Source organism: Aulostomus chinensis, chromosome 19, assembly GCF_037954235.1.
Source record: "Aulostomus chinensis isolate RoL2024-O1b breed Wild chromosome 19, RoL_Achi_v1.0, whole genome shotgun sequence".
Classification (NCBI taxonomy): Eukaryota; Metazoa; Chordata; class Actinopteri; order Syngnathiformes; family Aulostomidae; genus Aulostomus; species Aulostomus chinensis.
In genome coordinates, this window is record NC_141338.1 from 3820201 (window position 1) to 3836331 (window position 16131).

The 16131-nt window shown below is 44.3% G+C and overlaps 1 protein-coding gene across 1 annotated transcript; it reads left to right on the plus strand.

Annotated features, from left to right (window-relative positions):
- Window positions 1–2169: 2169 nt before the first annotated feature.
- Window positions 2170–14709, plus strand: enc1 (ectodermal-neural cortex 1). Its single transcript, XM_086187551.1, has 3 exons — window positions 2170–2486; window positions 7408–9223; window positions 12749–14709. The coding sequence occupies exon 2, from the start codon at window positions 7414–7416 to the stop codon at window positions 9187–9189; it is 1776 nt and encodes a 591-aa protein (XP_086043677.1). The 5' UTR covers window positions 2170–2486; window positions 7408–7413; the 3' UTR covers window positions 9190–9223; window positions 12749–14709.
- Window positions 14710–16131: the final 1422 nt, after the last annotated feature.

Sequence of the window (16131 nt, forward strand, 5' to 3'; positions counted from 1 at the left end):
TATTGTCATAACTGAATTAATTGACTATGTATCAGAATGTCTTTTCTTAATTTTCTGTTCTGTTAATGATGTCACGACCACTTAGATTTATCCTGTGAACCTGTATATGAAACAGCTTTATTTCCATTAAATGAAATAAACCCATTTGTGAGATGAACAGAAACCTTAACTTAAGTGGCTGTTGACTGCAGCTCTCCACTTAGTCCTCTGGCTCTTGCATCTGTTTTTCTTCTTTCAGTTTTAATTTTAATTGACTCATTTGAGTTATTGTAAATTATTTTATTCTATGAATGCTCCTTTAATGTCCTCTTAACGCTGTTAATTTGTTGTACACCCTGAATGGTCCGGCTGTTTCCTTTAGTTCAAGCTTCTGTGTCGTTTTCACTTCGTCCACTGGGTGTCGCGCTTGTTACAAAAATAAAGCATTTCCTGCAGGGATGTTTTCCTCTCCTCTCCCATCACCTCGACTTTCCCTGCGAATCTGAGTGTTTATCAGCGCGGAGCTGAAACTACACGCAGTATTTCCGGTGTTGAGAATGTTCATGGAACGATTCAACAGCAAGGAACTGTGATAAAGTTACCTCAGAATTATTTGGTACTTCAGAGTGAATTAAAAGGATTTTGAGGGAATATTGTAGTGTGGGATATTATTTGTTCCCACAAATTTATCAAAGCATCGGAATGAGTTACCGCATCATTTCGAGGCCACAAATGAATCAAACTGCGGGAGAAAGTTGTATGTCATGGCAAAAAAAAATTCATTAAATTGAGGAGACAAGTTCTATGTTGAGGCCAAGAATACCTAGATTAAGGAACCGAGTTGCATCCCAAATGTTAAAATTTTGGTCACAAATCAATTGAAATGAAGAAGCAAGTTACATCCGTGACTTAAAGCAACTAAACTGAGGGAACAATCTACACATTGTGGTCAGAGTCCCCCCCCCCCCCCCATCTTTCTCTCTGGAGCGCCGTAAATATGTCGCAATCAAAAGCAGCTGACGGAAACATAAAGAGTGGCTATGTCACAGCTCTGTAAACACAGCGTCATACGCACAACACACAGAGAACAACATCACAATAAAACCACAAAGGTCTGATGAGTTTAGTCACAGCCAAACCAAAGCCGCTGTCAACAGGGACCACAGTGGTGACTCACACCATATGTCCTCACATAAAATTGGACTTCCCGCTCTGAAATACTCCCACTATAAACCACAACGCCGCTAAACCCACAGGAGATGCAGTCCTCAGCGGGGGCTCAGTCCAACTTTACAGTATTTTCTACTGTAGATGGTTTGGTTTCCCAGTGTCGCAGCGAACAAAACAGGAATCCACGCAGTCAGTCTTGAAGACTTGATTATGTCCCTGTGACGTGTTCAAGTGATGGAGGAGAATAAATGCAGTGCATTGGTAATCAGGCCCAACCTGAGGGACTGTGAACGAGGCTGAGTGACTGATGCAGATTCAGATCTCATATTTTAGACTGCAATCGTCGTACGTTAGTAGTAGTAGTAGTAGTAGTTGTGTGGTAGTAGCTGAAATGCAGACAAGTACAACTCTGGAAAGAGTGGTAAGTACGGTGGTTCTGTCAATGCACAGATCCTGGAGCAGCTACAGGGAAGACACCAAACTATTTTGAGACCAGGAGATATAACTTGGTCCTCCAATCTATTTATTTTGCATGGACAGATGTAATTCAGTCCCACAATTCAGTTCTTTAGACATGACGCATGACCACATCTCATGGCTACAAACTGAGTAAAGCGAGGGGACAAGTTGTATCTCGTGGTCTCAACATTTCTATTTGTTCTCTCTACACCCACACAGGAATGTTTCTCTCCATATCCACTCCAGAGCTCCCTGGTGGTACTTGTCACCACCACCGTCACGAACTGGCTTCCTCCCCGCACCATCTGGGTTGCGGTTCCACATGGTGACCCGAGTCAGAACAGTAGAACTAGACTCTTAGACAGTCCTTAAAGAATCTGCCTCTCCATGACACGACGACGATGAGTGTTCATGTGTCTGGGGAAACTCTTGCTTCAGAGGATCAATTCTACCCTCCACATGTTTTCTGCCTCCCCCTGGGTCTGCCTCTCCCTTCATTTCCTACCCGGGGTGACGGCCCTCCCCCTTCACACTGTAAACACACCCACTGGTTAGAGAGGGAGGACTGGGAGCGCTGGGAGCGGAGCGTCACACCGAGCAAGCCGAGCACCCGCAGCGCATCTCCGCTCATCCTCACAGATCGCCTCTCTCGTCCGACGCTTCCATATTCATGCGTTTAACTTCGGGAAGTAGCAGGGAAGACAGTGTAGAGAGTGATCCGAGGACGACAGCCCGTCACCGGCCAGCTTTACTGAAATAACCACGGAGTTATCTTCACGCTCCAGCCCGGGCGCAAGGCTTGCATCGTGGCTCTTTCACAAGTGGCATGTTCGAGGGATACAACGGGCTCGATTGAACTCCTGCTTTCACCCAAACAGGTATATTTGATTCAATCATAGCGGCAGCCAATTCCGACCCATGAATAGACGAGCACATGCGCGTCTGCTGCCGGGAAACACGGAGGAAGCTGCAGAAAGCTAATGAACAAAAGATTGCTGCTGATATGCGTGTCATTATTAGATCATCGGTTTCACCAGCACTTCGATTCAGCTGGTGGAAGATGCCACTGGAGAGGAGGTCACGGGTTCCTGTGAGCGGGATGAATTAAGCCGGGGTCTGGGTAGAAGTGAGCAGAGCCGTGGTTGGAATCAGCCTGTGGAGGACAGCTGCTGACACCTCTGATTGTGGTAGATGAAGATTGATGCAGAGGCTGCGTCCTCCAGTGTTTCCTCCCAGAGTAGAAGATGCATAGCACAGAGCAGTGTTTACTTTTGAAGTCTCCCTCCCCTTCCTTCCCCCTGAGTCCACGGTTGATGGTGAACACCTGGTAGTGATTTGAAAGCCAGACCTCAGATGCAGAGTCCAGTGGCTGCTCGGCTTTAAGGGAGGTTTCGGAGGGGTGGCATGTAGGTGCTTTCCGGTATGCGCCTGTGGCTCTGGTTCGTGAGGTCGAGCGGCCAGACACACGTTCTCACACCGCTGGCATCCCCATCTCAGGGAAAACTAACGTGCAACAGCAAATAGCTCAAGAAATCAATCAGAAACCAATTACAAGTCATAATGTTTTGCACGATGATTGTTGATTATTGATAATTGATGGTTTCTGGGCTGTAATTACCGTCTATTTACAAACTAATACATTATAATCAGTCAATTTATTGAAAACTAAGCCACAAATTACTGCTGTTTTGTTTGGTCAGTGTGAAATAACTTTGAGATTCACAGGGACCCGAATAACAAGAGCTAGTTTGGTTGAATCGGAGTTCTCTTCACTCTTCAGTATTAAAACACAAGAAACGTGATCCAGCATCAGCCACCTGACCCTTGAATATACCATTTAATAAACAATTACATAGAATTTTGCTGTGGTTTTATGTGCTTTTGCCGTTGTTGTTTTTTTTTCAATGTGGTCTTTTGCTTCTTGTCATTGCTCTAACTTGCTAAAAGTGTGTGTGTGTGTGTGGGGGGGGGAGGTAAAATTTGTATTAAAAAAAAGGAAAATATGCAAAATGATCAGAAAACCCATCTTAAAAAAAATACAAGAAAATTGACTCCCGGTAATTATTAAAAAAAAAATATGTATACACGAAGGTCGAATTAGCGATGCTGTGTCAGATTTCACAAGCTGTTGAATGAGCCTGAAGCCGAGCTGCTCCTCGTCCTTCTCAGAAACCTCACTTTGTCTTGGCTCCTGCAGCCGGTGCCTGTATGAGTCTGTATGGCAGAGGAATTAAAGGAGCATTCACACAATGACAATTATCATTGATTGCAGGATTAAAAAGCTCTGGTTTGAACTGCAAACCTACACACCGTCATTCCTGAGAAGAGGACCGTGTCATGTCGAGATGAGATCATCTCTCTTGACTCATCGCAGAGAGAAACCTTTGGAATTCAGATCAGATAACTGATAGAAGCGACAGTTTGGTGAAAGAGTTGCAACATGTTCCTCTCATCATGGTTTCAGGTCACTGGGAGGATTGTTTACCATGAGAAACTGCTTCTGTTTACATTATTCTTACCTCCCAAACTGGAAATTATCATGCAATTAAGAACATTGACAGCTGCAGATTTCATATCATGTTCAGCTGAGCTCCTTGACAAACTCAGTGTCGCTCTTATAGACTAATTGAAATGTTAATTTGCCACTGAGCCTCAGATCTAGACCACTGATGGTTATATAAATCAAAACTAATTATTATCATCTGAAAAACCTCTCCGATTGAGAGCGTGATTTATTAGGACCACTTATTCAAATCGAGCCACAAATAACTTCCAATTAGAGAACATGAGTTGTAATGTTGGTGCTCTGTGTGTGTGTGTGTGTGTGTGTGTGTGTGTGTGTATGTGCGTGCACGCGCGCAGTGACGGCGTGCAGGTACGAGCGCATGATCAGATATTCTCATCAGAGCTGAGCCAGAGGCCAGACAGCGACGGGTTGCGAGTCACTGCTGGAATGTGATACATCCTGTTGAACCAAGGTTGCAGTTTGTTTTATATTTCATCAAGTTGAGATAAATAATCTCCTTCCTCCTGCTCAGCTCACATTTTCACGTGCACTACATTCCTCGTGCAGCATAACAGAAAACTTTGAGGACGCAGGCGACGTCCTTCCCTTTAAAAAAATGGGTCTTAAATTCTTTTGGCATCCGACGCAGGTTCAACATTAGCACGTGAGCTAAATATGCAAAGTCTTGTCCATCCCAAGAGGAAGGCATTCGAAGGTGTTCCTCGTCTCCACGCTAAGCTATAAAATAACCAGCAGATGACTGAACCTTTGCCGTATAAAGAGAAGAGTACGTTGTGGAGCAAGCGCTCGACGAGAAAGTGACTATTTCCTTTCATGTGAAACTGTATCTTCGAGCGAACAAATTGAGCTCTTTTGAGGCTTAGATTGCAATATGTGGCAAGTAGTTTGAATGCATTACATTTAATCAGGTTCCAGGAAGCAGCCGTCCTGCTGGAGGCAAACGTCTAAATGACTCTGAACAGCAGAAAGTGCTGGACTTTGCGGCTGCAGGCTTCAAGCCTGATGGTGTGTTCTTGAGAGAGAATAGAGGGGCAGATGATGCAACTTGAAGAAAATACAAAACTGTCCCTCTCTTCTTAGTTGTGCAGGAAGAACCGGGGAACTTTTGAACTTCTCCTGTTGTGATTAGAGAACATGACAAGTTTTCTGTGCAGAGAAAATAGGCAGCATTGATGTAGTACTGAACCACCACTGTGCTGGCTCTGCTGGAAGTACTGTAGCCCAGTTTGCAATCCAGAGCATATCTATGGACAATAGAAGAAGAATTTTTTTCAGCCTTGAAAACTCTTGCGTCTTTGTTGAAATCTATTGTTCTCAACACAATTCCAGTTGACCGCAGCTGCAACTCTCAGCTGTCAATGAGGAAACCACAAACTGGTTACAGCCACCACCAGCCATTAAAGTGTTTTTTTCTCAGTGTTTTCTATCGTTTTTTTTTTTTAATTAAAAAAAAAGAGCCTGAAACCATGTGGGCGTCCTTCATCAGCTTTGACGAGTGGGCTTCCTTCGGCGATGCATATGTTAACTTTCACACTAAAAACTTGTTGCCAGAGGGCATCTGCTTGTGCTGCCAGTGTGAGAATCACTAAATTGTCTATAAGCATTCCTACACTTACAATTATTTGTTTGAAAACTTTCCTGCAAACTTCAACACGTCCAAAACCAACGCTTTAGGAGTCCCTACAGTGTCGTACTGCCACGTGTCAAACTGTGTATCCTCTGCTTTTTTTTTTAGCTCTACAATTTTTTGACAGACATCATTCGGCTATTTGTCACAGCAAAGGAAAACAAGCCAGAACGTATCATGACTCCTTGAGTGTTAGTCAGTTTTTCTTAAGAGGAAAACAATGGAAACCGAAAGGTGACTATAAAATAAGCTTTACGAAGAGTTCATTTTGTTTATCTATTGTAGTTCAATGTGGACGACACCTATGCCTGGAAACCCTCACAGCTGGTTCATGTCTGTACATCTGCCGAAAGTATCTGTCAGCTGTGGCTTTACGCCAGAGAGAGAGAGAAAGAGAGAGAGGGACTGTATCTCTGGAAATAGAGAGAGAGAGAGAGAGCAGGAAGCACTTGACATCTCCAGAAATTGGGTGGAATGAGATTGAGCCCTGAACAAGGGCAGGACAAGGACAGTTAAGACGGGAGCTGAGACTTTCTCGAGAGAAGTAAAGTCATTGCTGAAAAGACTTCTGCTGTCTTTTTCCTTCTTTCTCTAAGCAGCTCTGCAAAGGGATTCTAAATTGTGGTATTACCAAAAGAGTCTTTTCAGTTAGTTATTTGTGGAAAAGCCTCCTGCTCAGTGCAGACGTCAGTGGTTATCTATTCGACCTTCATAACTCACACACACAGTTTAGTAACTTCCAACCACTGGATCTCCTCCCAAACGTCTCCCTATCTTGGAAGGGGAGCAGTACTCACTCCAAAAAATTAAAACAAAAAACTAGCATTATTCATCATATTCTGAATGAAAGGGCTGAATTTAATTTTTCAGCAATTACATGTTTGTGCAAGTCACTGCTGCAATTTACTCAGGCAAATTAGGCCCAATTTACTACTTGATGTAAAAGGGAAACAGAGAGAGAGCCAAAACAGTCTAGTCTATGATAAATAGCGTTTTTAGCATAATGCCCAGTAATTACACACAGTGCAAAACACTACATGCGTATTCTTTTTTTATATATATCATCCAATGAAAGCCTAAATAATACATCTTTGTGAAACCACCTTTTCAGGCTTCAAGTTATATCCAAAACAGATCAGCTGGCATCGATTGAGGAGGTATGGGTGCGGTTTAGTTGTGATGACAATAAGAGGCAGCTATTCAAAACTACAATGGCAGCTCCTGAAGAGGTTAGCTTAGATGCTGCTCTTGGGGGCTTCCTCGAAAAAGAAGATTAATCTCATTGATCTGATTGGTTGAGACTGGTTTATCCAATCACCTGTGCCTAGTATTTTTTTGGAAAGTGTATAACCTTTTCCCAGTAGGTTCATTGGGTGACTCCAACAATTTTGTAAAAAGCAAGAAAAACACAGTGCTCTCGAGGGTATACGGGACTGTTAAGACGAAGAAGCTTTGAGTCGTCTGTGATTCGAATATTAGTCATGTCTTTACACTCCTATAATAGAAACTAGCATTCATACGGTATCCACGGTTAGTTGCATCATAAATGACAAAACCCGCAAAATAAGCCACAATTCATGAACGCACGTAGATCAATCTTTCAGCAAAGGACTTTGCATGACGGACCTTCTGTTGTCTTTTCCAGGATTCAATGAAAATGTCCGTGTGCGTCCATGAGAATCGAAAATCCCGAGCCAGCACCGGCTCTATGAACATCTACCTGTTCCACAAGTCCTCGTATGCCGACAGTGTCCTCATGCACCTCAACTCACTGCGGCAGCAAAGGCTCTTCACAGATGTCCTGCTTCATGCCGGCAGCCGCTCCTTCCCTTGCCACCGTGCCGTACTGGCAGCTTGTAGCCGTTACTTCGAGGCCATGTTCAGTGGTGGGCTGAGGGAGAGCCAGGCCAGTGAGGTTGACTTCCATGACTCCATCCATCCAGAAGTTCTAGAGCTCCTACTGGATTACGCCTACTCCTCACGTGTGGTCATCAACGAGGAGAATGCAGAGTCACTACTGGAAGCTGGAGACATGCTGGAGTTCCAGGACATCCGGGACGCTTGTGCTGAATTCCTGGAGAGAAACCTCCACCCTTCTAACTGCCTTGGCATGTTGTTGCTCTCTGATGCCCACCAGTGTACCAAGTTGTCAGAGCTCTCCTGGGGCATGTGCCTCAGCAACTTCCCCGCTATTTGCAAGACGGAGGACTTCCTTCAACTACCCAAAGATATGGTGGTGCAGCTGTTGTCACACGAAGAGCTAGAAACCGAAGATGAAAGGTTAGTTTATGAGGCGGCCCTGAACTGGATCAACTACGACCTAGATAGGAGGCACTGTCACCTCCCGGAGCTCCTCAGAACCGTGCGTCTAGCACTTCTGCCTGCCATCTTTCTAATGGAGAATGTCTCGACTGAAGAGCTGATCAACGCCCAGGCCAAGAGCAAGGAGCTGGTGGATGAGGCTATCCGGTGCAAGCTGAAGATCCTTCAAAATGACGGTGTCGTGAACAGCCAGTGTGCTCGACCAAGAAAAACCAGCCATGCCCTCTTTCTTCTGGGAGGACAGACTTTTATGTGTGACAAGTTGTACCTGGTGGATCAGAAGGCCAAAGAGATCATACCAAAGGCTGACATTCCCAGCCCCAGGAAGGAATTCAGCGCCTGTGCCATCGGTTGTAAGGTCTACATCACAGGAGGAAGAGGCTCAGAGAATGGTGTGTCCAAAGATGTATGGGTCTATGACACCGTCCATGAAGAATGGTCCAAAGCAGCACCCATGCTCATTGCCAGATTTGGTCATGGCTCTGCGGAGCTGAAACACTGCCTGTACGTGGTAGGAGGTCACACCGCAGCGACTGGCTGCCTCCCAGCTTCTCCATCTGTATCACTCAAACAGGTGGAGCAGTTTGACCCGGTCGCTAACAAGTGGACCATGGTTGCTCCTCTGAGAGAAGGCGTAAGCAACGCAGCAGTGGTCAGCGTCAAGCTGAAGCTCTTTGCCTTCGGAGGAACCAGTGTCACCCACGACAAGCTGCCCAAGGTGCAGTGCTACGATCCGCAGGAGAACAGATGGACTGTACCGGCGTCCTGCCCACAGCCATGGCGGTACACAGCTGCCGCAGTACTAGGAAACCAGATCTTTGTCATGGGTGGTGATACAGAGTTCTCTGCGTGCTCAGCTTATAAGTTCAGCAGCGAGAGCTACCAGTGGACTAAAGTTGGTGATGTGACGGCCAAACGGATGAGCTGCCAAGCCGTGGCGTCGGGGAACAAACTATACGTGGTGGGAGGGTACTTCGGCACGCAGCGGTGTAAAACTCTGGACTGCTACGACCCCACGCTGGATGCGTGGAACAGCATCACTACTGTGCCATACTCCCTCATTCCCACGGCCTTCGTCAGCACCTGGAAACATCTGCCTGCTTGAGTCTCCAAACCTTCGACCTGCCGCTTGCCCGAAGGTATGGTGAACCACTCTGTCGTACCTTTAAAATTGATATCTGCAGCCTTTTACTTTGTTCTAACTCGTTCTAAAAATAGGGATGAACAACATTTGATGTTTTGCTGATAGAACGATATTTTCACAACTGGTTTGGCCAATAGGTGATGTTTGCCAATATTGATGTTAACTGTACAAGAACAAGTTCTTATGGGAGAGAATCTGATGAGGCTTAATACCTACTGACGCAAATGCAAAACATGTACTTCACCCCTTCTGAAGTTTTTTTTTTTTTTTTAGATATTTACATTTTGTAAATACTGGAAATGTTTCCTAAGCTTTTCTTTATTTCCAAAATATTTTGAAAAGCCAATCATGTACCGTGTTCACCACGTTTCCTGAACATAAAAAAAAAAAGATGGTGAGCCCAGAAAAGGAGACTTGAGCAAAACTGGGCTGAAATGAACGTCAGCCATCAGACGGATACAGATAAAGTTGAACAATATAAATTTACTATAAAAAATGACAGTAGCAATGACCAAATAAAAACAAAACAAAACAAAACAATCACAAATGACAAATAGATGCACAAGTGCAATAAAAACATCCTAAACTTGAATCAAGAAGAACGTATAAGCCGAGACAGAGTGATCTCCTGCTGGAGGGCTCAGAGTCTCGCTGTCGTCTCTCTGGCTTCCTGATTTTCAGGATGAGTGACATGATGGAGAAAGATTTCTCAGCAGAAAAGAGAAGAAATCTTGAAGAGGGAGGGGTTGGGGGGATTGATAGGGGCTTGTGTGCATTAGTTAAGTGAGTTATGTGGCTGTGGGGATGGGCGGAAGGACAGAGAGGATAATTGAAAGAGAATAGGATACTTTTATTGCTCCTGTGGGGGGAATCTCTCTGAGAGGGGAGAAGGGGGTCTGCCAATTAGACAAGCCACACAGCAGCAGGCTACAACACCCTGGCGAAGCTAATCCACTCTCAGTCGCCTTCCTTTGATGAGGTTATGGTCTTTATGCTGGGTGAGAGGGAGGCAGCCAGCGACTCACGCAGTGTCGGAAACCATTCATCATCAGTTACAAGTAGAGGTGACTGGGAGAAGTGGCAGGAGGGGAAGTGAGGAGAGAGAATGTCAGCCGCCACTCCCCCCCACCCACCCCCACCCCCTACTGTCCAGTCAGACACACTTCATCCTTGACAGTGGTGGTCTCTCGCTCTGAGAATTTACTGTTCAGCCTCTTCTGCATCTATCTATGTCCTCTTGTCCTCATTCCGAGTCCTGCGCGCCTGCTCTGATGATAAACAGCCCAGACATAAGTGGAGGCTGGCTAGTCAGCTAGCAAGGGCTGCAGGGTCACATCGCATCAACCCCCCCCCTCCCCCCCAAAAAAAACCTACACACTCATGCAGATGGTCCTCTTTTTTTCTTTTTTTTTGATCGTTGAAAAGCCCCCACCCTCTTGAGGAACTAAAGCCGCAGCACAGCACAGTCTCCTATCTGATAATGTCAGGAAGCCTAACGACACTACAGCCATCGTGGGATCAATTATTTAGACGCATTATTGCCTTTATTCTCCACCGGCTCCTCTCTGAGACGTCAGACTGAAGGTTTCAAACCAGTCTAACACACAAGGATAAAATCCCAACACTAATTTTAATATAGAATCAGGGTTTGGGTTTTTTTTTTTTTTTTTTTGAGAGCTTGTCTGTCATAGCACACTGAAAATATCAAATGTGAAGGAATGGAGAATAAAACTGTCTGGGAAGGTTTGAATCTCTCATCTGACTGGAGCAGAGAGACGTTTTTCCCAGAGGAGCGACACAGACTGAGATGCTGCCTTCTTAGATTTTATTTCCATGCAGAGCTTTTAAGTAGATGAACGATTCTGACAAAATTTCAAATTTTGGACCTCTTTTTATGTTGATAATATAATCACTTTTTCACGATTTTTGATATTTAGATGCACGAAGAAGTTATCAGAAACCATCCGGAGCAATGTGCATGGAAGTTAGATGCACTTCAGACATTTTCACCCTGCAAGTTTTTAATTGGTTAGTTACTCATAAGAATAGTTTTTTCCATTCAAATTCAAAAAAATTCATATGTATATTTACACATCGATCTGTAGTAAAATCGGAGAAAATTTCCGTACAATCCAGAAAAAAAATGACTGCATTGTGAAGAGTGACGAATTAAAATACATCTAAATTTACTGAACCAATATACACAAAATTGCACAAATCTCCAGAACAAAGAGAACAAACATCTGAATGTGGGATGTGAATGTTCTGATACTCTCTCGTTACCAGATGATTCAAAGTTGCATGAATGCAGCAGCTCGGCGTATGAAGCAGCATTTCCATCCACGTTTGACTAAGTTAAGCTTCACTTGGTTCCCAATTCCCACAGAATGAATGATGTATGGCGCCGTGTGCAGTGTTGAGGGAATAGTTTGACATTCCAGGAAGTCTGCCTCTCCACTTCCCACTGAAAGTTAGATGAAGCAATCAGTGTGAATATTATAGCTGAATGAAAAAGTAGACTCCAGGTGGTGTGGACAAACTCCAGTTCATCGTCCTCAGTCCTTGTAAGAAGCTCCAGCTACGTGCAGGGACACGGCACATCCCAGCATTGATATCGATATCGGCCTGTGTTGGTGTCCAATGACAAGTTCTGCTAATCATCACTTATTAAGAAAAGAAAAAAAAACCAAACCACGATGAGGAAACAATGCGGTAAATTTATGATTTGTGGTCTTTTTAAATTGTTTTGGAAATATTTATCTAAAAATCACAAGGTTTTCATGCATTTTCCAGAAAGAACAAAATCCAAGAAGCATATGATCTTGTTTTTCTACAGACAATATCGACGATCCATTTTCACAAGCAGAGAAATAATTCACCGTTGTAAATTTGAAAAAGTATGACCGCACATCCCGACTTACAGGCATCCCAACCTGTGACAAGCAACGAGCATCTCGCCGAAATGCCTGATGAGTGGAAATAAATGGAACTCTGACCGTAAGCTTTAATTCTTACAGGTTCTAAGTGAAAACCCACTCAGATGTGTAAATGTAGTAGTGGGCTGGGAGGAGATACAAAGCTGGACAAAGATGAGACAACAGCGAGGAAACGGAGGAGGTGGATTTACCAAATCTGTTCGTCTCGCAGGAGACAGGAGGCGGACAAAGCAGCCGAACCTGTGCGATATTAACCTGCCTAATGGCTCTGTCTGTGCTGCTGCTGGGTCAGAGAGTAGAATGCAGAGTAATCGAGTACCACAAGGGCCTCAAAAATTCCCATAAGCTGAGTCACGAAGCCATTGCATTGGATTGCATGACATTGCTCAGATGCCGCTCTTTGTACATCCCTCGCTGTTAAAAAAAAAAAAAAGCACTGAAGAAATGGCGCCTCGTTTCCGGGAATCTGTCTTATTCCGAGACGTCTTTCATGCTCTGAGCGATTTAAACAATCACCTTTAAACTGTTTTATTTGCTTTGAGCTGAACATCTTATTAACTTCAGATTTGTATTTTTCTCCTCAGATTTCACTGTTTTGCATCATCCACTGGACTCCGACTGTGAACGAGCGCACATTCTCTTCCTCCATAAAGAGACAACGAGCAGTGATGTGGACGCAGAAACAGCCGGATGGACACGTTAACCAGATATCATCTCCCATCTCTGAGACGGAAGCTTTGACAGCAAACAAACCAAACAAACTGCTGCTTCGCAAAAAACAACCCCTCTGACCTTGTGTACATGTGGCTTTGTGCTTTCATGCTGCCGACTGAGGACTGCAAACATATCCCACAACCTGTACTTTTACCATTTAGTCAGGGCAGGCTTGTGAGGGTCTGTATTGATATTTTTATCGATGATAAAAAGAGAAAATCCTTGAGACTGCGATGTATAGCATGACTCTGTGTAGGGTGGTGGGGGGGTGGTGCAATGATTTACTACAGCAAATGAAGGAGCGAATCTCCCTCCTCTGTCCTCCAATCAGCTCCCTTCTCTGACCCTCTTGTGTCTTTTATTTTGTTTTCTTTCAAAGACGAGCTTCACACAGCTCTCCTGCGGTCCTCTAATGACAGCTCTGCTGTCGCCGCGAGCTGCCAGGTGTTGATGACCAGCACCAGCTGAGGTCGAGGAGGGGTGGACCGGAGAGTTCAGAACCCCCCGCCCCCCCCGCCCCAGGTCACAACCTTGTTTGCTGTTTTGCAGCTACACATTAGCGCCTGCAGAGCAGCGGTTTAGCTCAAACTCCAAGGCTTCACGTCGAGCTGTACACTAAATGCTGTAAAAGACTGGCTTCTGTTCTCCTGATGAAAACAGCGTCTCGCTCGCTGAGTCATAGCCGAGCCCTTTTCATTTTTTCGAGCATGTCAACTCATAGTGATTCAGTAAAACTGGCATGAACTCTTCTATGTGCTCACAGAAATCCTGTCACTGAAACTTATTTTTCCGCTGCAATGTACTTCCTCAAGTCTTAATTTATATGACTTCTCTGTTATTCTGTTAATGTGTTTAATCCTATTTATTTCTGCTCTGCCTGCATTCATATGTGAATGTATTTTTGAGGTATGTCATGCATGGCCAGGTGATGCATTTTTGTTTGATAGGCTGCATTTTGCACAGTTAACACGGAGGAGGAACGTTTAAAAGGGTTACTGATGGTGTGAAGCAGTTAAGACCACCGGGTCACTGCCCAAATACTGAATGAAGCTGTACTTTTCATTTGACCTCTGAACGATTCTCTGTTAGCTCCAACTTGGGTCCAGATCTGCCTTAAATCAGCCGCTCTAAACAAAACAAAAAAAGGTATTAAAGAGACGAGGCCGCAGGAACGGTGTCACGTGCTGCACCATTCCTCCAGTGACCCTGAGTCTTCGCAGCTGTCCGCGAGGACAGCTGGAGGACTGTCCAGTGTGCCAACTCAGGGTGTCAAACTCCCACCCCACCCCACCCCCCCGCCCCCCAATCGTTCTAGTCTTCTTCACTTTGAGGTTGAGAAAGTGTTACATCCAGTAAGCTGTGCATTGATAAGGGCAGACACCGCAGTGCTTTTCACCATTCGTGTCAATGATGCACATTTAGAAAAACAAAACCGAAATAAAAAACACTGCAAGTTCTTCAAGACCAAAAAAGAGAGAGTGTCTTAACTTACTTGCGTTGTGAGATATCTGGTGACTCTTATCGGTGTTTTTGTCCGTTCGTCCCTTGAGGTGACCTGACTTTTTACAATTGAATAACAATGCAGATAATTGAATTTCAACGTAATGTTTTGGTGGAATATGTACGTATTTTTCAAAATGTCCTTGTGGATTCATGAACCAAATCAAATCTTCAGGAGGTCAACTGGTAAACAACCTTGTAAATTCCTCCTCAGCTTATAGAGACCCTCTATAATGTCCTTCAACCACACACACACACACACACACACACACACACACACACACACACACACACACACACACACACACACACACACACACACACACACACACACAGCTTCGCCCGGCCAATCAGATAAGAGCATTTCTTTCCTATAGAACACAAGTTTCCCTAGAAACGGCGAGTAATGAATGACCCTTCATTTTGTACCTAATTGCCTCCTCTTATCCCCCCCTTTTATCTGCCTCTGAACCCGGCTTGCTCACCTCGGAGCGCAGGATCCTGCTTCACATGTAAATTAGACCGTCCGCGTGAATCCGTTTCATTTGTTGTCATGTAAGAGTTTAATTTCTATTTTTATGGCATTATTTTGTACGTGTGATTTTTTTCACAATGTGAAATTCATGGCTAATAAACATAAGAGTTTTTTCCTCTTGACTGTAAAGCCTTCGTCTGCCTCTTTTCTCCGTGAGCCGAAGCATGACAGCGACCCCATGCCGCGCCAGGCGAGCTTTTAACGCAGCCAGTAACGCAATAACTTATTGCGTAAAGCAAATTATGAAGTTATGGTTTGTACATTTTGGTCAGCTGCGTTAACCATCAGTGTATTTTTGGAGCGCACTACCTTACTGGCAGCCACACACACACCAAGACTTCACATGATCGGGTTGTAGTTCTCTGAGCCGTTCTACGTAAAACAAAATGGGACGTTACCACATCACAACAGACTTTGTCCTTCTTTACTTGCAAAATCCATCCATCCATTTTCTTCCGCGTATCCTTTTAAGGGTTGCGGTACTTGCTGAATGATTTAAAAAAAAAAAAAGTCAAATTTGACGCAAATGGAGCAAATAAATAAATAAATTAAAAAAATTCTTCAGCTCTCTGATGTTAAACTCATGTTTAACGGGGAAAATGGCACCCAGAGAATAAATAACCTGAAGAATAATTCAGTTCTATGTCACGCTCAGGCTGTTTCAGTTACTGGACGCCTTCAGTACTCTAACGTGAAACTTTTACTGTTGGAACATTTTTCATGCTACCAGATATTTTCTGGCAATAAGAATCCACACAGGAACAAGGTAAACAGATTATTGTCAGGGTATTTTAAGCTTGTGTGTCGCCGTCATGTGAGTGTGTCTTGATATCACACAACCACTCTAGATCCTAACATTTTATGCTATCGCGTGATCAGTTTTTATTTTCTACGTCGATGAAAGAGAGAGAGAGAGAGAGAGAGAGAAAAAAACCCAGCAGCTCATTAATGCATGTTTCACATATTTAGGCAGCTTTGGAGTGAAAGCAGCAGCCCCGTCAGTGTCCTGAGGTATTTAAAGCAGTATATCATGCGTACAGCTTTTGTTCTGTGGAGGAGGGACTGAAATCATCTTATCTGTGCCTCTGGCTTCTAAGCTTCCTGCACAAGAACAGGCAAAACACAGCCAGATACTTTCTCTTTCTCTGTCAAGTCACCTTGGCAACGGCAACCATTATCTGCAAACTGTGGGGGCTGGAGGAGAACATGAAATCTTAA

Bases quoted from the DNA above. Each gene is read 5' to 3' on its own strand.
- enc1 (XM_086187551.1), top strand. From the start codon at position 7,414: ATGAAAATGTCCGTGTGCGTCCATGAGAATCGAAAATCCCGAGCCAGC.